The sequence below is a fragment of the Gopherus flavomarginatus genome, chromosome 3 (assembly GCF_025201925.1).
Source record: "Gopherus flavomarginatus isolate rGopFla2 chromosome 3, rGopFla2.mat.asm, whole genome shotgun sequence".
NCBI lineage: Eukaryota > Metazoa > Chordata > Testudines > Testudinidae > Gopherus > Gopherus flavomarginatus.
Genome location: NC_066619.1, coordinates 284,987,777 through 285,007,962, shown reverse-complemented (window position 1 = coordinate 285,007,962; position 20,186 = coordinate 284,987,777). Strand labels below are relative to the sequence as shown.

At 56.0% G+C, this 20,186-nt stretch overlaps 1 protein-coding gene across 2 annotated transcripts; it reads left to right on the top strand.

Annotated features, from left to right (window-relative positions):
* The first annotated feature begins 251 nt into the window (after positions 1 to 251).
* On the top strand, positions 252 to 18,453 carry NAGK (N-acetylglucosamine kinase). 2 transcript variants are annotated; one of them, XM_050943414.1, is made up of 10 exons: positions 252 to 326; positions 9,162 to 9,246; positions 10,185 to 10,283; positions 10,706 to 10,847; positions 12,028 to 12,138; positions 13,484 to 13,596; positions 14,776 to 14,863; positions 17,427 to 17,524; positions 17,681 to 17,759; positions 18,031 to 18,309. In XM_050943414.1, the coding sequence occupies exons 1-10, from the start codon at positions 298 to 300 to the stop codon at positions 18,216 to 18,218; spliced, it is 1,032 nt and encodes a 343-aa protein (XP_050799371.1). In that variant the 5' UTR covers positions 252 to 297; the 3' UTR covers positions 18,219 to 18,309. The 2 variants fall into 2 exon arrangements, with proteins under 2 accessions (XP_050799371.1, XP_050799369.1); XM_050943412.1 differs by lacking the exon at positions 17,427 to 17,524 and having other exon boundaries at positions 18,031 to 18,453.
* The last annotated feature ends 1,733 nt before the right edge of the window (positions 18,454 to 20,186 follow it).

The window sequence follows — 20,186 nt, the reverse complement described above, 5'->3', positions numbered from 1 at the left end:
CTCCCTGGGGGCGGGGCGTTCCCTGCCGGGGGCGGAGCTAGAGGCTCCTCCCTGGGGGGGGTTCCTGCTTGGGGGCGGGGCTGGTTAGCGCTAGGCTCCTCGTGGGAAAGACCGAGGGGCGCTCTGCCGGGGCGGGGCTAGGTCACTCCGGGGGGCGGGGCGCTCCCTGCCTGGGGGCGGGGCTAGGTCACTCCGGGGGGCGGGGCGCTCCCTGCCGGGGCGGGGCTGGGGAGCGCGGGGCGGGGCGGGCACTGGATCAGCTGATGCGGGCGGGCCGGCCGGGTGTGCGGAGCTCTCATGGCGGCGCTGTTCGGCGGCGTGGAGGGGTGAGTGCGAGCCGGGGCTCGCGGAGGGGGGGTGAAGCCCCTGGCCTCCCGGCTCCCTCCCTAGGCACCAGCCCGGGAATGGTGGGGCCCGAGGGCAGCCCCCTCCCCACGTGCTGGGGGCAGCCGCTTGTCTCGCTCTAGCCCCCCCCCCTGTAAGTGTGCGGTGCCCCGTCTCCATCTCGGTCCAAGATCATCTCCTCCCCTGCGTGCGAGCCCCCCCCGCGTGCAATGCCTCGCGCACTTCTCGGGCTGCGTGCACCCCCCCCCCCCCGCCCCGCGTGCAATGCCTCGCGCACTTCTCGGGCTGCGTGCACACCCCGCCCCCGCCCCCGCCCCGCGTGCAATGCCTCGCGCACTTCTCGGGCTGCGTGCACCCCCCCCCCCGCCCCGCGTGCAATGCCTCGCGCACTTCTCGGGCTGCGTGCACCCCCCCCCGCCCCGCGTGCAATGCCTCGCGCACTTCTCGGGCTGCGTGCACCCCCCCCCGCCCCGCGTGCAATGCCTCGCGCACTTCTCGGGCTGCGTGCACACCCCCCCCTGCCCCGCGTGCAATGCCTCGCGCACTTCTCGGGCTGCGTGCACCCCCCCCCCGCCCCGCGTGCAATGCCTCGCGCACTTCTCGGGCTGCGTGCACACCCCCCCCCTGCCCCGCGTGCAATGCCTCGCGCACTTCTCGGGCTGCGTGCACCCCCCCCCCCTGCCCCGCGTGCAATGCCTCGCGCACTTCTCGGGCTGCGTGCACACCCCCCCCCTGCCCCGCGTGCAATGCCTCGCGCACTTCTCGGGCTGCGTGCACACCCCCCCCCTGCCCCGCGTGCAATGCCTCGCGCACTTCTCGGGCTGCGTGCACACCCCCCCCCTGCCCCGCGTGCAATGCCTCGCGCACTTCTCGGGCTGCGTGCACACCCCCCCCCCGCCCCGCGTGCAATGCCTCGCGCACTTCTCGGGCTGCGTGCACACCCCCCCCCCGCCCCGCGTGCAATGCCTCGCGCACTTCTCGGGCTGCGTGCACACCCCCCCCCCCGCCCCGCGTGCAATGCCTCGCGCACTTCTCGGGCTGCGTGCACACCCCCCCCCCCCCGCCCCGCGTGCAATGCCTCGCGCACTTCTCGGGCTGCGTGCACACCCCCCCCCGCCCCGCGTGCAATGCCTCGCGCACTTCTCGGGCTGCGTGCACACACACCCCCGCGTGCAATGCCTCGCGCGCTTCTCCGGCTCACAGGATGGCTGGTACTGGTGTCTGATGCCCCCAGCATGTGGTGCTGTATCTGGGTTACCATGTTGCCCCGCAGGCTGCCCCAGCCTTGTGAAGACCCAACAGGTGGCTGAGAGATTTCTCTGTGTGATGCACGGGCCACAGGCTTGTTACCAACCTGACCCTCTTTAGGGCAGGTGCCTGTGCTCCTCAGCTCACTCTCTGGGTGGAAGAAGGTTCCTCTGGGCCTGGCCCCCTGGATTTTGGGGGAATTGAAATCCTGGTGCCTGACTCTGTGGTTCTGGCCCACATGCACTAGACCGCGCACATCGGCTTCACAGCTGGGGTGGAATGTGCTGTGTTGAGCCCAGCCTGTGGGGCAGTCGCCTTTTTTAAAGGCACTGGGGATTAGCTGTACCAGGGAAACCGGCTCCGGGTCCCTAGGGGTGTTGCAGGTGCCTGGTTGAGTGCAGTTGGTGTGCCCAGCCTGGCACAAGTCCCACTATGTGGTGTGGCCTCTGCCCCGCGTGACTCTATAATCCAGCAACAAGTGTGTGGAAGGGAAGACAGAACCATATTTACATGGGTGCAACCTTGTAAAATCAGCCCATGTGCAATAATCTACCCACTTGAGGGGTGGGAAAAACCCAGGGTGATATCTGGTTTCACGAGAACGCTGCACCCATCTAACCCATGGGCCTTGGCTACACGACAGATGCTTTGCTGGAATCGTAGATACAGTGGAAGAAGGGTTGCCAGCTTCCTAATCGCACAAAACCGAACACCCTAGCCCTGCCCCTTCCCCTTCTCTGAGGCCCTGTCCCTGCTCCCTCATCGGTCACTCTTCCCCACCCTCCCTCACTTTTACTGGGCTGGGGTAAGGGTTGGGCTGCAGGAGTGGGATGAGGGCTCTGGCTGGGAGTGTGGGCTCTGGGGTGAGGCCAGGGATGAGGGGGTTTGGAGTGCAGGAGGGAGCTGGGGCAGGGTGTTGGGGGTGGGGGTGCAGACTCCGGGAAGGAGTTTGGGGGAAGGAGGGGACTCCAGGCTGGGGCCAAGGGGTTTGGAGTGCAGGAGGAGGTGTGGGCTCTGGGGTGAGGCCAGGGATGAGGGGTTTGGAGTGCAGGAGGGAGCTGGGGCAGGGTGTTGGAGGTGGGGGTGCAGACTCTGGGAAGGTGCAGGAGGGGACTCCAGGCTGGGGCAGGGGGTTGGAGTATGGGGTTCCAGCAGCACTTACTGCAGCTCCCAGGAAATGGCCACCAAGTCCCTGCAGCCCCTAGGTGCGTGAGCAGCCAGTAAACTCTGCGCGCTCAACTGCCCTCATGTCTGCAGGTGCAGCCTCTGCAGCTTCCATTGGTTCCCAGCCAATGGGAGCTGTGGAGCTGGCACTCAGGGCGTGGGCAATGTGCGGATCCTTCCTGACTGCCCATATGTCCAGGGGCTGCAGGGACCCAGCAGCTGCTTCCAGGAGCTGTGCGGAGCCAGGGTAGGCAGGGAGTCTGCCTTAGCCCCGCTGCACTGCCGACCAGACTTTTAATGGCCCAGTCTGGGCTGCTGAACGGAGCCGCCAGGATCCCTTTTCAACTGGCCTTCCGCTCAAAAAACAGATGCCTGGCAACCCTAGCTGGAGAGCCCTAGCGCAGATGCAGCATGTGCTGGCAGAAGGGGAGTTTTTCTGTTGCTCTCTGTCCGCATAGCTGCATCTATACTAGCATTTGCGGTTTTGATGATACAGCTGTGCTGCTAGGGCGGGTGTTTTTCGCACACTCCCTGACCGACATAGCCATGCGGAAAAATTGTGCAGTGTAGACTGGGCTAAGGTGCGACCTGGAACAGATTTAGTTAAACCAATGGCACCTCAGTGTGGACATGCTCGTGTTGGATTAAGAGTGCCTTTTTTTTCAGGTTAGCTCAAGTCAGCTCAGAACTGATTTGCTTTAAACGAAACTGAAATAAAAAATGATTTAAGCTAGACTGGTGTCGCTTTCCCATGTAGGCGGGCTTCCTTTGTCCCGCTGGAAGAGGAAAACTGCTTACCCTGGGTGATTAGAATTAGACACGGCTGTGTTTTTGGAAGTATGCTTTCCTTCCCAAACCATGTCTCGGAGCTAGCTGCTTGTGTTATCTTTGATGTGTGTGCATAACCTGTTGGGAAGGCTTAGATGTGAGTGTGATATCTGATTTGAAAACTGCAAGGTGCAACTATGGCCAAAGGTTTCTATACAGTTCAGCTTCTGAAGCAGCTGACTTTCTCCAGCTCGGTGTGGAGCTACCTTTAAGATTTAGGACTTAAAGTCCATGTGAAATGACAGATCTGTTGTCGGGAGACTTGGTGATGGCTGAATTCAGGGGCACTGCTAGGCCTGCTGTCTGTTGTAACTGGGTTCCTGACGTATTTAGCTTTGTGGTTCACAACTCAGGTTAAAAATCATATTTTGAAAAAGTCGTCTTCATTACTTCTGATTGGAGAAAGCAGGTTTTCTTTTCGCCAGGATAGCCTCTGAAACGTCACTCTCGATAACCCAGGGGAACAGACAGAGTGAATTTCAAAGTGAAATTTGCCAGTCTCCAGAGGAGTACCCCAAGGAAATCCAGTGCAAGATGACCTGCTGAAAACTTCCAAAGGCACATACGTTTTCAACATCAAAGTTTTGTTACATTAGTGTTTAATGCTGAATTTTCAGGTCTAAACTGACGGTTCCCCCTTTTACAAGCCAGTGTTTAAAAAGAACCCCTTAAAAATTTGAAACTGAGAACTGCCTCTTCCAAAGTCTCTCTCTCTCCTCCCGCACCCGTGTGCAAGCTGTCTCATTATTGTAGGGTTGTTCATGAGCTCTGGCAGCAACAGAACATGGCAGATGCAAAGTGTTAGAAGAGTCTCTATCACTGGAGACAGGATGGATCATTCGATTTACCTGCTCTGTTCATTCCCTCTGGGGCACCTGACACTGGCCACTGTCGGAAGACAGGATACTGGGCTAGATGGATCTTTGGTCTGACCCAGTCTGGCCGTTCTTATGAAGACTTCTTAATACTTTCATTTCTAAAATGTGTGTGGTACACGTGCAGATCTTACTGTGTTGAAAGGTGGATTGCACTTCTAACACCTGGTCTTCCCCCATAAATTGTCTTGTACGCACTAAAAATATATTGAGCCAGATTCATGCAGGGCGGGTGCAACCCTATTAAAATCTATTTAATGACTATTGTACTGTAATTTCCAAAGAGCTGCTAAAGCATCTAGTGCGTACAACTAAATAATACAGTCCTTGCCCAGAGGAGCTTGAAATCTTAGCAGGAACTACTGTAACCTAAAAGGAAATCCTTACTTTACCCAGGGCCCAATTAGCCCATGGGACCCATTGCCACAATCAACTGATGGAGGCCAAGAGCAGGTTTCAGAAAGGATTTTGTTGCCATTCAGAAAATCCATAGTTAAAATAAGATAAACTAGAGGCTATAAATCGTCCCCTAACTAATTACTGGGTTAGGATGCAGCTGCCCCTGTGAACGGGTTATTCCGCAGTTGTCCATTACAAAGACTTTGCATCTTCCCCTGAAGACACTGCCCGGTAAGACGGCAGGAGAGTGGACTAGATGGACCATTGATGGTGTTAATACCAGAGATGCTTGGTGGCAATTGGGATGAGCGTCGTTGTGCCAGTGGCCATACAAACATAGAAGGCAGCTGCAGTGCCAAGAAACCCCAATCTGTGTTGACCAGACACCGAGTGGGAACAGAAGCAGAGGTGAAGTGGTAACGTGTCCAAGGCCGCCCAGCAAGTCAGTTCTAGATCTGGCACTAGAACGCAGCCGTGCCGACTCGCAGTCCAGTGCTCTCCCCATTAGACCACGCTGCCTTGCTCTGTGGCCTGGCGATTCCTGTTTTGCTGGGAAGATGAAGGGGGGGTCTTGCAGAAGACAGCATCTCCCTGCCCCTGGGAAGGGGGAAGCTGAGCCCGCTTAACCCAGCCCTGGCCCAGTTAGTGGTGAGATTTAAGGTAACTTGAGACAAGCTGGCCTGGCTGAGACCCCATCTGAGCAGGAGCGAGAGACTTCCTGGTTCTCTGAGCGATCCCTGCCCCATTCGCACCACCCAAGCAAGGTGAATGCAGTTAACAAGCTCAGCTGTGTACCTGCCCGGCCTTCCGCCTGAGGCTCAGCACAGGGGAGCTGGGGAGAGGATCTCTGGATCTGCTAGGTTGTTATAGTAATTGCACTTGTTGCCATGGCTGCATGTGTGAAAGGGGAAGATACCAAGATGAAGCCGAGGAAGGCAGCTCCAAAGACAAAACATGTCCTGGTGCTGCCATTCGCTGGACCTCGTCCTCGCCCAGGGTCTGGTTATCCTCCCCTCTCTGCCTGCCGATGGTTTGCTTGTAATCTGTTTGAAGAGAGACTTGACAGGGAGGAAGGGACCCCTTCACATTCCCAGTGCATGGGAGCAAGGTCATTGTGGAAGAGGAAGTCTGCCTGGTCCGTGTCTTATGCAACAGTGTAGCCATGCAGAGAGCACATCACGCTCCAGTAAATCCAGATTACAAACCAAAAGTCTCCTGGACCTAGATCCAAGGTATTCAGGCTCCTCGCTTCCATCCTGATCCACAAAGATCCATTGATTTCTGTGGAAGTGAGGAGCCTAAATACTTCCCGGATCTGGCCTTGGCCCCCCCGCTGATGCAGAGTCAGAGACCAAGTGAGATTTTTCAGAAGTGCCGAAGGGAATTGAGCACCTGACTCTTGCTGGCTTTCAATGAGTGCCTAATTACCTTAGGCACTAAAAGGACCACAATGATCATCCGCTCTGACATCCTGCATGAGACGCTGGAGAATTGTACCATTCCTAGCCCCCTTTCAGGCTGCTCTGGTGTCTGTAGCATGTAGCAGAGGCTTTGCACCTGACCTTTAGGAATAGCCAAGCCATGGGGATGCTTGTTAGACGGTGCAGGTCTGTGGGGCACTGGGGAGTTTGCACACTTAGGCCCTGATCCTCTGCATGGAGCCCTACAGGGCTGGAGATCTGCCTGCACTGACCTTGTCATCACAGGATCGGGGCCGTGTTCAGCGAGGTTAACACAGCACTGCCTCTTAAACAATAGACTGCATCCCTAGCATTTGCATTCAGGTCAAATGTATCTTGAAAGTGGGTGGCATCACACCAGCCTTGTTGTGCTCTGCAGGATGCCTGGGTTCATGGACGGTGGGGGTGTTTCTTCTTTCCGTAGGCTGGGAAGGGACTCTGGCTGCATGCAAGCGAAAACAGAAAAGCTTAATTGAGCCTCATGCTTCAGGACTTGAGTTGGTAACCTGCGAGCCCAGCAGAAATCTCTCCCTTCCTCCACTTCCCCCCAAGAGACCTCACCCGCAGTATTGCACAACTCTGGAGGACCTGGGGATTACAGTGGACGAGAAGCTGGATATGAGTCAGCAGTGTGCCCCTGTTGCCAAGAAGGCCAACAACATATTGGGCTGCATTAGTAGGAGCATTGGCAGCAGATAAAGGGAAGTGATTATTCCCCTCTATTTGGCACTGGTGAAGCCACATCTGGAGTATTGTGTCCATTTTTGGGCCCCCCACTTCAGAAAGGATGTGGACAAATTGGAAAGAGTCCAGCGGAGGGCAACGAAAATGATCAGGGGGCTGGAGCACATGACTTACGAGGAGAGGCTGAGGGAACTAGGATTGTTTAGTCTGCAGAAGAGAAGAGTGAGGGGGATTTGATAGCAGCCTTCAGCTACCTGAAGGGGGTTTAAAAGAGGATGGAGCTCTGCTGTTCTCACTGGTAGCAGATGACAGAACAAGGAGCAATGGTCTCAAGTTGCAGTGGGGGAGGTCTAGGTTGGATATTAGGAAACACTATTTCACTAGGAGGGTGGTGAAGCACTGGAATGGGTTACCTAAGAAGATGGTAGAATCTCCTTCCTTGGAGGTTTTTAAGGCCTGGCTTGACAAAGCCCTGGCTAGGATGATTTATTGGGGATTGATCCTGCTTTGAGCAGGGGGTTGGACTAGATGACCTCCTGAGGTCTCCTCCAACCCTAATATTCTATGAACTTGCTGGATGCATTTATAGGGGAAGGGCTGCTTTCCACTGGGGCCGGAGCAAGACGATGGAGTCTACGACTCATCCATAGAAGGTGTCTGCGCTGGGGGTGTTACACTGAAGCATGCCCCTAGTGGAGGGGGTGTCCTCTAGGGCTTGCATTGGTCTGCACTGGAAAGAAGGGACGGTGTTCTGCAGAATATGATTGTGGTGTGGGATGACTGGAGTCTCCTGCCTGCGAGGCAGGTACGGTATGAATGGGGATGCACCTCTCCTGGGCCTTGGCTACACAATTCATGCCTGACTTGGAGGGACCAACTCTAGGGCTTAGAGTTCAGTCTGCATAGCCTGTTTGGTCTGAGGTCTCTCTGGGTTGTGGCCATCAATCTGCTGGGTACTGCACTGAGACCTTCCAAACTCATTTCATGTGCACCGGGGATGGTTACTATGGACCTGAGTTCAAGTCACACCCGCAACCTAGAGGTGCAGGGTTCTCTCTGCCTTTAGCTAAAGCCAGCTAGTCCATCCCCTGCGCACACCCTTCTAAGGGGATCATCTTCCATGTCTGACTTCCAAAATAAACAGACCCCCCCAGCCTGAAAGCGTCTCATCTGAATCGGTGTTTGGGCTGCATGGTGGAGCACAGAGCAAGGCAGACAGCTGGCTAAGGCTGGGCCAAACAGACACCTACTCTCTTCTGGCCCTGTAATGTCTCTGCTGGTGAGAGCAATGGCAGGGAGACAGCTGATAATATTGTGGGGAATGGGGAGAAAGAGAGAAACTTCAGCTTGTATCATGAATGTCAGTGTTTGCCAGAAGTGTTAGTTACCAGAACTAGCTGGGTGCTTCAAGCTAAGTGGAGGTTTGGTGCTAACGGTCTCACAAGCCATTCCAATGTCGCTTGGGAGAAATAATTCACATCTAAAGATCATTCGGAGAGCATTTTCCATCCCAGCGATGCCCTTTGTATTACCAACCTGGAGCAAGCAAAAGACGCATGAAGGAAGAGCCAGTGTGGACAGGACCATGTCGTCTAGGCATAAGCAGAGCTGCCTTCAAACTCGGTGGCTGAAGTATCTGAGTGCTAGTTCTGCTCCGGCATCCATGGGGAATCATGGCTCTGAATTTCCTCAACCTAGAGGCACCCTGCAGAGATTTCTGAGTGGCTGAGGTGGTATTTCTCCCAGCACCTTCCTACAGCTTTAAACAATCTTGTTAGCGGAGAGGCCTGGCTCTTCCATGGGGGCGCAGCTCCACTGGGAAACGTTACAGCAAAACACCCTCCCCGTGCCCGCTGCACAGTTGTGCATGGGACGGATCCATGCAGGAATCGTGGGTTGCGTGGGAAACCGCCGCAGCTAGCGGGCCTGTCGCAAGCCTTTCTCGAGTGTGGCTGCCTCTGCAGTTTTCAGCCCAGCAGCAGCTGCAAAGATTGAAAACTCTCCTGGCACTTGGAAGTGAGGGTAGATTTCAGGAGTCCGGATGGGGGCTTTCCTCTAACTCTGACTCTGGAGCCGCTGCCCACCTCGCTTTGCCGGAGGGGGGTGGCATGAGCCCATTGTGCACTGAACTGGCATGTGTGTGCCCTTGATTCCTTAGGGGGGGGACCCACTCCAAGGTGGTGCTGATATCTGAAGATGGCAAGATCCTGGCAGAGACCGACGGGCCCTGCACTAACCATTGGGTAAGGATCACACAGGATGTGGCAGGCGCAGCTGGGGCTAGAGGAATCTGGGATGTTGTTACTGGGCGGGGGGGAGGGTTGTGCTAGCATAGCAGTCAAGCCTGGGGGTGATTGGTGATAGCCAGGGGGGTTAATTTGCATGCCATTACCCAGAGTGCACTTCTTGTGGTCACTTTGTTACCTCTAATTTCCAAGCTCTGGGTAGAAACCAGTTGGCCCCCACTAGGCCAGCAGAGAGCCCGTGCGTTTAACCCCTGCTGCACTGGTTGAGTTATAGCCGGAAGGAGAGCGCAGACTCGTAGAACCAGTTAGGCGGACTGACATCACGCCCTTGGTCCTCGGCCTGGCGCCCCACCGAGACAAGGGAGGCTAAAACCCAAGCCTCCGGGCTGCTTGGAGGTGTCCAAAGTCCAGATCTCCGTTCTGATGCTGGGTCCCCGTCTTCAGAATGGGCCCAGCCCCAAGAAATCAACACATTGAGATGTTTGAGCTCTGGATTCAGACTCAGCGGCTGCCCTTGGACCAGGGCTACGCTACAGACTCTGCTGGCACAGGGGTGTGGAGAGGTGGGACCCTGACTGACAGAGCTGGGCTGGCAAAAGCCCCTAGTGTAGACGGAGCTACGCCAGCCCACCCGTGCTTTTGCCAGTATAATGGGGGGGATGTTGGGGTCGGCCTGGAATAAGCTATCCCAGCGCAAGCACGGTTTGGCTGCTATAAGCTGCATCCACACTAGACTCCTAGTGTGGACTGCTATGGTGATGCGTGTGGAACAAGATCGCTGAGCCAAGCACTTCTGGGCAGGAAGGGGGGATGCCTGGCGTTAGTCTGCATGTTAGTCCCAGTCCGGGGGGTGGGGTTAGCATGGGAGCAGCTTGTTCTCAGCAAGCGGAAGGGTTTAATGAGAAATGTTTGTTGTCCTCCCCCTCCCCGGCTAGCTGGTCGGCTCAGACAAATGCCTGGAAAGGATCAATGAGATGGTCAGCGAGGCCAAAGGGAAGGCAGGTGCCAACCCGCAGGTTCCCCTCCGCTCGCTGGTGAGTTACTCTGCCACGTGGGCTGCTCAGGGATGCAGTCAGATCAGAGGGGAGGGAAGGCGGGGCAGGGGAGGGAGGCTGGTCCAATGGCTAAAGCACAGGCCAGGAGATTGGGGCCCTGTCTCAGACTGAGTCCTTGGGGTGTCATTTCTCCCCAGTGCTGCCGAGTAAGAGAGCAGGGGGCAGCAGGGGAGAACCTCTGCCCAGTGCTCAGCAAGGGTCAGAAAAGCGAATGGCAGGCGGGTCTGAGGAACAAGATGCAGAACATGGGAAACGCTGTATGATCAACAGGAGGCCCAGCAGGCTAGGAACTGCAGGATCCACGGCTTGGGCTGGGCTGGGGCAGAGGGGGCCCGGGCTGGCTGGGGCGAAGGAGCACCCAGCTGTGGTTTGTCGGACTCATGTGGCGTGTCTGGGCGCAGGGGCTGTCTCTGAGCGGGGGGGAGCAGAAAGAAGCCATCAAGAAGCTCATTGAGCAGCTGCAGACCCGCTTCCCGCAGCTGAGCGAGAACTACTACATCACCACGGATGCCATCGGGGCGATGGCCACAGCTACCGACCACGGCAAGGACCACGCTCGCCGGGCAGGGGGCAGGAGGGTTCGGAGTGCTGGGTCCTGCTGGGGTTGGTGACTGGGGGAAGCCACGTGGAAATGGACACTATTATCCGCCTCCCGTTTGGAGCTGCTTTGTTTCCAAGGCTTGGTTGTGGCGTGGGAAGCTGCCCTGGGGGGAATCTGAGCCCCGGCCTTCTGCCCCGAGGGGCTATGACAGGGATTCTCATTGGGAATCCCTAGAAGAGTGAGGCACCGCTGATGTGTGATGGGAAGTGTGGCCCTGTAAACTGGGTAGTCTACCCTGCTAAGGGCCTGGGGCCAGCCAGCCTGTCCTGGGGCAGAGCCCCATAAAGCCGTAGCTTACCAGTGTCAGGTCACACTGCCTGATGAGCGCCTGATTCCTACAAAGAGCCCCCCGGGGGCGCAGAGCTGCCAGGGGAAGAGCCACGGGAGCGGTTTGCTGCAGATTGTCAGTGCAGCCGACGTCACCTTGTAGGAAGGGTCTGAGCAGGCCCTGGGCGCAGCGTTAATCCTTCTAGGGCTGGGGAGACCGGCCAGCAGCCTACCAGTCCGGCAAGTAACCAGCGAGAGCTCTGGCAGTACCACCACTGGGGGAGCCCTCGTGGTCTCACCGGTACTTGTAGGAGCCTGGGGTAGAACCGGTCCAGCTGCGAGGGAATCCCAGCGATCGGGCCTGCGTGCTCATTGCTGGAGTCGCTGTGTGCGGAACAGCATTGAAAGAGGGAACGACTGGCTCACGAGGCACTGGCCAGGCTCCGGGGGGGAGACACCTCCCTGCACGCTGACTGGGGAAACCTCGGAAGCAGGGGTTCGTGGGCATGGAGCGTGGGAGGGGTGGGGCTGCGGGGAGAGCGACCCAGCTGGGATTAGTGGGCTCGGCTGGGGCTGGGCCAGCCTCATGGGTGGGCAGCTGCCCAAGGTGCTGTGGTCAAGAGGCAAGAGCGGAGCAGGCCGGGGATGCGAGCCTGCAGAAGGGAGCTTGGGGCAAAGAAGGGGAGGGAGAGGCAGCAGGGCCTGGGAGTGATCGGGGGGTGGGGAGCCCGGAGAGCCAGCGGGGCCCATGGGAGGTGGGGGGAGCTCAGGGGGGTAAAATACAAGTTCACCCCTCGTGCCATTTTTCCTAAGGCCGGCCCCGGTCACCTGTTGGCCCTTCCCTCTCCCCCGTAGGTGGCGTGGTGCTGATCTCGGGAACCGGTTCCAACTGCAAACTCATCAATCCTGATGGGTCGGAAGTTAGCTGTGGAGGGTGGGGTCACATGATGGGAGACGAGGGGTCAGGTAAGACCCGGGGCACGTCTCCTCGCCGAGGAGTTCTGGGGACGATGGGGCTGGGCGGAGGGGGGCCTGGGCCGGTGGTTAGCTCTGTTCCTAAGCCTGCAGGTGTCTCTCACCCCACCCTCCTCACTGCCTGGCTGAGCCAGAGCAAATCTGAGTCCTCAGCCAAAGGGCCTCTCCAGGGCTAATGGCCCTGTCACAGCCCTGGGGAGGCTGTTCCTTGCCCAGCGGGGAAGGGCAGCTGACACAGAGGCTGGAAGTCTCTCAGCGAGTGGCTAGCAGGGCCAGGAGTCTCTGGCTCTCAGATGAGAGGTGGCCTGGGGTGATGTATTGGCCTGCAGGGTTGTCCTTTGGGGGAGCAGTGGCAGATCAGGAATTGAAGGGTAAAAGCTCTTACGGGAACATTGCGGTTATAATATATAACACAGGAAAGCCAGAGTTATGGTTAAAAGGCACTTGGATGTAGGGAAACTAGCAGGTACGGGATCTGAACAACCTTCATTCTGCCCCCCATGGAGATGCCCAGAGAGAACCAGAAACTCAGACTCCCTTGTCCATCTGTAACAGTTTCCTCTTGTCGGTGATCTCACAAATGACTGTTCTCCGTGTAGCCGTTCCATGGTTGTGCTGGCCCCAGCCTCCTTTGTGCTCCTGCGTGCGCCATGGAAACAAGCCCGATCAGACAAACGGCCAGCGGATGGCCACGCTGGATTCTGTGGGGTTCTGTCACTGGCAGTTCTTTGCATCTTGCAGAATCGGGCCCTATAATTTCACAGGATCTAAGTCGTGAGACATGGAGCTTGTGTCTCTGCCGTGGAGACATAAAACCAGTTATAGAGCATGGGGCATGTTTTCAATTCTGTGCCTGCAAAGCTGTCCAAGTGGGCTGCTGTGGATTTCCTAAAACTCTTGATCTGAAAATAACACTTCTTAGGGCTTGTCTGCATGGGGAATCTATTCTGGAGTAAGGTAGGTGTGAATTTAAAGGGCTGCCGCTATCCTGCTCAGTTTCCCCATGTAGATAAGCCCTTAGAGTAGTTATGAAAGGAGCAAAGATGGGAGGCTGGTGGTGTGAAGGAGGCAGAGTTAAGGTTACCTGGGTACTTTCCCTACTTTGTAATGGTTGGGTTTCTTGTCAATGTTGCCTGTTAATGCTCAATTTCCTGGCTCTGTGCTGGTGGCTTCTGGGTACCACCAGCATCCTTGCAAGGGTATTTTACTGACCTGTCCTCTCCACCGTAACCAAGGCCATTATTGGCACTGCTGGATCCAGGTCTGGCAGCAGTTGAGCTCTGGGTCGGTGAAGCCAAGCCTAACCACCTGCCTCTTGCGGCCTCTTGTTCTGCAGCTTTCTGGATCGCGCACCAGGCCGTGAAGATTGTGTTCGACTGCCTGGACAACCTGGAAGTGCCGCCCCACGACATTGGCTACATCAAGCAGGCCATGTTCGATTACTTCCAGGTACTGGGCCCAGCTGCATGGGCACTGCTGGAAGAGGGCGTGGCTCGAGGCGGGGAGATGGGGCCAGGCTGGGTCTGGCATCTCAGGGGGGCGGAGAGCCTGACACTTCAGTGGATGTTCAGCACCTCATGTGATCAGGGCCCTGGGTAACAGCTGTTGGTCTCCTGCTTCTCCAGAGCCCTCTGAAGGGCGCTGCTGTGCGGCATGGAGCGTGGCACACACCGGCTTCTCTCCTGGGCATGCTCGCCCATGGGAACGTAGGCAGCCTGGTCCCCTGGAGTGACCAAGCCTGGGTTAAAGAACACAGGGGCCCTGTGCCCCCCCACCCCCCACACCTTCCATAACTAGACAGCAAAGCACCTCTACCCCATACATCCCTCACCCCCACAGAGAGCCCCGTATGCCCCTCTCCGCCTCACCCCACCCACAGACCCCTGAATGCCCCCTCTCCATCAGCCCCCACTTGTCCTGACAGACCCCCCATATCCCTATGCCCCACTCACCACAGCCCTGAATACCTTGGTCCTATCTCCCATGCCCCCCCACTCACCCCCAACATTCTCCACTCGCCCCACTCCACCCCCAACTCGCTCCTCACTCACCCCATAGCCCCTAACAACTTGTCCCAGCCCCTCACCCGCTACCCTGGGACCTTCCTGGTCACTCTCTGGTGCCTCTCACCCCACCAGCTTAGCACTTCATTCCCGTCCGGGATTAGCGTGGCTCCTCCCGATCCTGGCCACGCAGCCCCACACCACTCGAGTTTGATACGGCCGTCCCTCCATGCTGGGGGGTGGGGAAGGGTGGTAACCCCCTAGCACAAGGGAGTAGGGGCAGCCCCAGGCTTGGCAGCCACTAGTACAGGAGGGAGAGGGGCCTGGCTTGGGGAGCTGGGTCTAGGTCACCCTTTCAGGCTTTCACTCGCCCGTCATTGCCTGGTGTCTCCCTGTCCCCCACTGTAAAACCGCCACCGATCCCACGTGCTGTGTTGCCAGGGTACCTGGAGCTGTGCGTACTGGCAGCCTGGGGGTGGCTGGCATAGGCAGGGGGATGGGGATGTTGGTTTCTAGATGGCAGCCCCCACAGTCTGAGTAAGGGACCCGAGCAGAGGGTCAGGCTCCAGCCTGCGCCCTGGCGATAGGCACACGCATCACCCCCGCGTATCTTGTGTCCCTGCAGATCTCTGACAGGATGGGCCTCCTGACGCATCTCTACCGGACGTTCGAGAAATCCAAGTTCGCGGGATTCTGCCAAAAACTAGCCGAGGGTATTGGAGGGACTTTGTCCTGGGTGGTTTTGGTTAATCCTCCATTCTGGGTGTCTGGGCATGTGGTAGGGCAGAGACAGCCTGACAGGAGGCCTGGCGGGACCTTGTTCAAAAGGCTGGACTAGCTCAGGAGGGGTTGCTACTGCTGGCTCCCAGCACAGAGAGGAGGCAGCAGGTGGGAGCAGAGGACCCAAACCTTAGGTAGGATCTGCAGAGCATTCACCCCCAGGAAGGAGGAGCATTGCCAGGGGGCAGAAGGGGTGGCACTGAGGGGGGAAACTCAGGCTGAATATCAGAAGACTCAGAGCTTGCCTAAGGGAAGCGTTGGGGGCTTCACTGCGTGGGACAACTCCCAATGGGGAGGCCGTCCCGCACCGGCTGGGCGATAGGTCCGGCTTGGCTAACACAGTCTCTGCATCCCGCGGGGCCATGATATGACTCTAGCTCTGTGCTCGGCCGTCATGGGAGCCAACTGTGTCTCCATGAGCGGGGCTCCCGGAGGTGTGCTCAGCGCACGTGTGATGCTGTGCCCCGTCCCTTCTTGTCAATCTCCAGGGAGTCACCTTCCCCCAGGTTATACGATGAGCTTCACCCACTCCCCTGGACGTGCAGAGGGGGGCAGCTCCTTTCTGTGTGGGGGGCCAGGGGGCTGGCCCTTTCCTGCTGTGGACTAACACTTGCTAATTCCTGATTGGGGTTTTTTGCATGCCCCTGGTAGGATGAGCTCTGGGTACTTCGTTAAACCAGACAGAACTGATTAGCTGCAGCCCATCCCTCCAAAAGCAAAGCGTCACCCCATGTCCCAGAGAGATGGCCCTGCAACCACACCCCGGAGTGCCAGAGTTTTGACTCTGACAAGGGAGAAGAGCCAGAGACTCCATGAAGTCATTCTATAGAGGTTTATAAGGCCCGGCTTGACAAAGCCTTGGCTGGGATGGTTTAGTTGGGGATTGGTCCTGCTTTGAGCAGGGGGTTGGACTAGATACCTCCTGAGGTCCCTTCCAACCCTGATAGTCTATGATTCTAAGTCACTAGGGACTTGGCCACTGCTCTTACGAGGCTGGCGCTCAGCTGCTCTGGGGGTGGGTGGTGGGATAGAACCCTGAGACAGTGCAATATAGATCTAATTCAGTATGGAAGGGGGAGGGGGGGGCTAGGCTGGATCTGCGAGCGGGAGCCCCACTTCATCCTGCTCTTCTGTTTGAGATGCAAGAGCCTCTTCCCTGTTACGACTCCAGGTTGTTAAGTGTGCAGAGCACACTCCTGGCCGGTTAAAGGGACCCTCATTAAACTCTTGGGACATTACCAGGCTGCCCAGGCCCATGTGCTGGGTACAGCAAAGGGCATCTGATCAGAAAAGCTGATGGGGAGTGACAGGTGCCTGTACAGCTCCATGGTGCAGATACCTAGTGTCATTTTCATGGCTTCTTCCATGCTGCTGATTGCGTGGGGGGAGTGAGGGCTCAGCATGGGGTTAGAACACAGCAGCTGGGACGCCAATCACAGGCTCTCTGGGTCTCCGTTTGCCCCTGATTAGTGATAACGTCCCTACCTTGCTGTGGGGTTTGAGATCATCAGCTGGAAGGTGCTAAAGCAAATGCAGAATATCTGCCATTGGAGGACGCTGCTTCCACCTCAATAAGAAATTGGTGAGGGAGCTGGAATTCTTCTGACTCCAAGCTCTTAGCTTCTAGCACGCGATCTAGCCCTGCTGTGATCCAGCTCCCTCTTCCCCTGATGCTTAAGACCTGCCTCGGGCAGCTGCAGACAATTCTCTAGAAAGGGCTCTGTTTCTGTGTCACAAGTCTGTGTCCAACAGCAGGTTATTTGTAGCATCGTAACGTCAGTCGGATCAGGGCCCCATTGCGCCAGGGGCTGCAGCGAAGACAGTAGCCCTGCTGCCTCAGAGTTCACACAGCCCATGTATTGCTGTGATCTCATCACCTGCTTCGCAATTCTGCATACTGGGATGAGGGAAATCTGTAAACCTACCATGCAATTTACAGTAACGCTCCCTGGGGCAGCTCTGACATGGCTGAATAGGCTGCCTTGCAAACTGACACCCCCCTGAGCAACCATTATGTGACCCAACCCCGATCTAGACAGCGCTGTGGTGGGAGAGCTCCTGGTGACATGGGCAGTGCCTTTCGCGGGTGGGAGCAGCTCTCCTGGCCGGGTACTGATATCTTCTCTAAAACCCTACAGCGGAGGTGGACGTGCCCTGGGTCTCTACAGTGCAGGCTGTAAATGCGCTGTCTCTGTAATCCCCTTTTGGTCTAGGTCACTCAGCTTTGAGACTTCCCTTTGGGCTGAAGTTGCCCAGGCACATGCTCTGCCCCCTTTGTTAGAGAGTTGGAGCCAAATCCCTTTGGCCGCTTTTAAATTATCCAGGTGAAAACGGTCCTCGTAAATCTGCTGCTGCCTCTCCTTGTGGATGGGAGCAAGACGAGCAGGATTCGAACCAGCATCACTCCCCCTTGTGGCAGGAAGGGAACCTGCACTTGTGGCTGGTAAAGCCCATCTGTAGCGGCCACGGACCCTGTTGTACTTCTCTCCTGCTCAGGTGCCCAGACGGGGGACCCTCTGTGCTGTCACATTTTCAACAAGGCTGGGGAAGTCCTGGCTCGACACATTGTAGCTGTGCTGCCAAAAATGGACAAGGTAACCGCCGGGCAGCTGACTCTGCTGAGCCTGCAACAGCCCTGGGAGCTATTGCCAGCCTCGGGCCTCCTGCTCTGTCTGTGCTGTGCAGCGTTTTGCACTGATTCTCAGCGGCGCGGGCTTGGGTTGCACTAGCTAATTCTGCTTTCCCCCTAGAGCCTCTTCGGAGGCGAGCTGGGGCTGCCGATCCTGTGCGTGGGCTCCGTGTGGAACAGCTGGGAAATGATGAAAGAAGGTGAGCCAGAAAACCGGGCAGAGGGGGAGGGCGCGGGGTGAGGGCGCAGGAGTGGAGGGCGTCCGGGTCCTATTCCCAGTTGTGCCCTTGGGCGAGTCACTGAGCTGCCGTGCCCCGGTCCCTGCAAATACCGAGTCTGCTGCCATATCCTGGCTCCCAGCTCTTGGTGCTCACCCTTTTGTGCACCAGCCCACCCCCTGCCTTTGAACGGCAACAGCTGTATTGTCTTGATTGGAACGTGGCGGCTTGACTCTCCTTTCTCCCCCCACAGGGTTCCTCAAAGTCCTGAACCAGGCCCGGCCTCAGGAGCTGCACAGCATCTTCTCCAAGTTCACCCTCTTGAAGCTAAAGCACTCGTCAGCGCTGGGCGGAGCCAGCCTGGGGGCCAAGCATATAGGGCAGGTGCTGCCTCTGGACTACACTGCCAATGTGGATGTCTTCTACACACACTCCTTCTAGGGCCCCATGGGAGGACTCAGCTCTGCTCCCTCGTTCCCTGCCCTGGCCAGTGCTCTCTGCCTAGGCAGCATCCGGCTAGGCAGCCGTACTTTTTAAATTGTTCCTTGGTTTGTGTCTCTGGTGCAGCCTGTGGGGGTGGGGTGGGGAAATCTATTTACATAGACAGGAATTGCATCTGGCTTTTTGTGTCAATGTGTTTTGTAATTCATCAATAAAAGGTCACAGACACAGCTGACTCCATCTGTCCCCCAGGAGCAGAATCTGTTTTTTGTAGGGCCTACAGGCCAGAAGCTGGGCCCTGCTCTGAGCTCACAGGAACAATTACAGGCCACCTGTAGCCAGCTCAGCTCTGTGCATTAGAGGGGGGAGCAGCTCCTCTCAGAGGATGGGGTGCAGGGAGGTGACTGGATGACCAGCAGACTGTCAAGCTGACTGAAATCCTCCCACTGAAACCGCTGTGATGGCAAACAGCTTTGACTGACCTGGAACTTCTGTGGGAAGTGTTTCCGTTTTCTCAAACTTCTGTGCTTCTTTTGGCCTGCTGAGGTTTTACTTGCTGAAAACTAAACCCCCTTCCTCTAGCGTATTTCAGCCAACTTGAATTTTTGCTGAAGCTTCTTATGGGGAATCACTTGCTGATCAGCCCAGGCCAGTGGAGTACAGGGAGCAGGCGGTCAGTTAAATGGTTGGAACAAGGGCTGGTTAGGCCACAGGACACCTGGGCTCTCTCTCCAGTTCTGGCCCCAGCTAGGAATGAAATCTAGCCCTTGAGCAGCCCAGAGCAATGCTTCACTCTGACAATAGCTTCTCAGGCATTTAGAGTCCTTTTTATTGCAAGGTTTTCTACGCCAGGTCAATGCCCAAGAGCTGCAGCCTGGAGCCAGTGTGGAAGGGGCTAGCCTAACCTTTGCAAATATGGTATCAACTGACTTAATTGGGAGTTAATTCAGGAAAAAAAGTTTTAGCAACTGCCCCAACCTACCACAGCCTGGGTAACAAACAGGAAGTGGAATTGTTCATTTATTAGCATAAAGTTGGCATCACTGAAATCTAGTGGGATGATTCCCATGATTGGAATGGTAAAATCAATGGTTCAAACCAGTACAGGATTGAGTGAGCAAAAGGGCAGGGAGAGGGGTGCTCTATGTCCAAACTGGGATTACCTCTTTCCAAGTCCCTGATAACTTGGAAGAAAATGATCTTGAATGCTTAGGATCAATGCCCTAACAGGAAAAGCACAAGATGGGGGATTAGATGGTACCTGCTAGAGACACCAAATCACACTAGGGAACAGGCTGACTGTCTCCTTACACACCTATCTGCAAGGTGTAGGGGGAAAAGCTGTGTGATCACGAGGGACTTCAGTCTGAGTGAAATAGGCTGGTCCTAAAACATCCTTGAGATTTCTAAACAATTTCCTAACACAACAAGTGTTGCATCCAACACAGAGGAGTTCTATATTCAATCTCATCTTGAGGAATAAAGATGAACTGAGCCCAGAGGTAGAAGAAATAATGGTAATTTAGGTACAAGAGTTCATGACTTCATCACATTTATAAAATTTGAAAGCAGAATAAAGTCCAGATCAGTACTATATACTCAATGCTTGAAAGGGGCCAATTTCACAAAGCTGAAAACAATTTGAGCTAAAATACCTTAGAAAAAAAGTGGGTGTGATAATGGAGAATGTTTAAGAACACTTTACTAAAAAGTCACAAAATTGAGAGACGTGGCCTTATTGGTTAAAAAAATGATCTAGTTTAGAGGGAAAGTGAAGGCAAGTATAAAAAATAATAAATACAAAATGTAACAAATGGAAGTTGGTAGTAATGAATATAAATCAGAAGCTAGGAACTGCAGAAAATTGATAGGGGAAGCAAAGGGACAAGGAAAAATCTGCACCCAGCAGAGTTAAGGACAATAAGGAGTTTTTTAAATATTTTAGGAGGAAAATGAATCCTAACATGG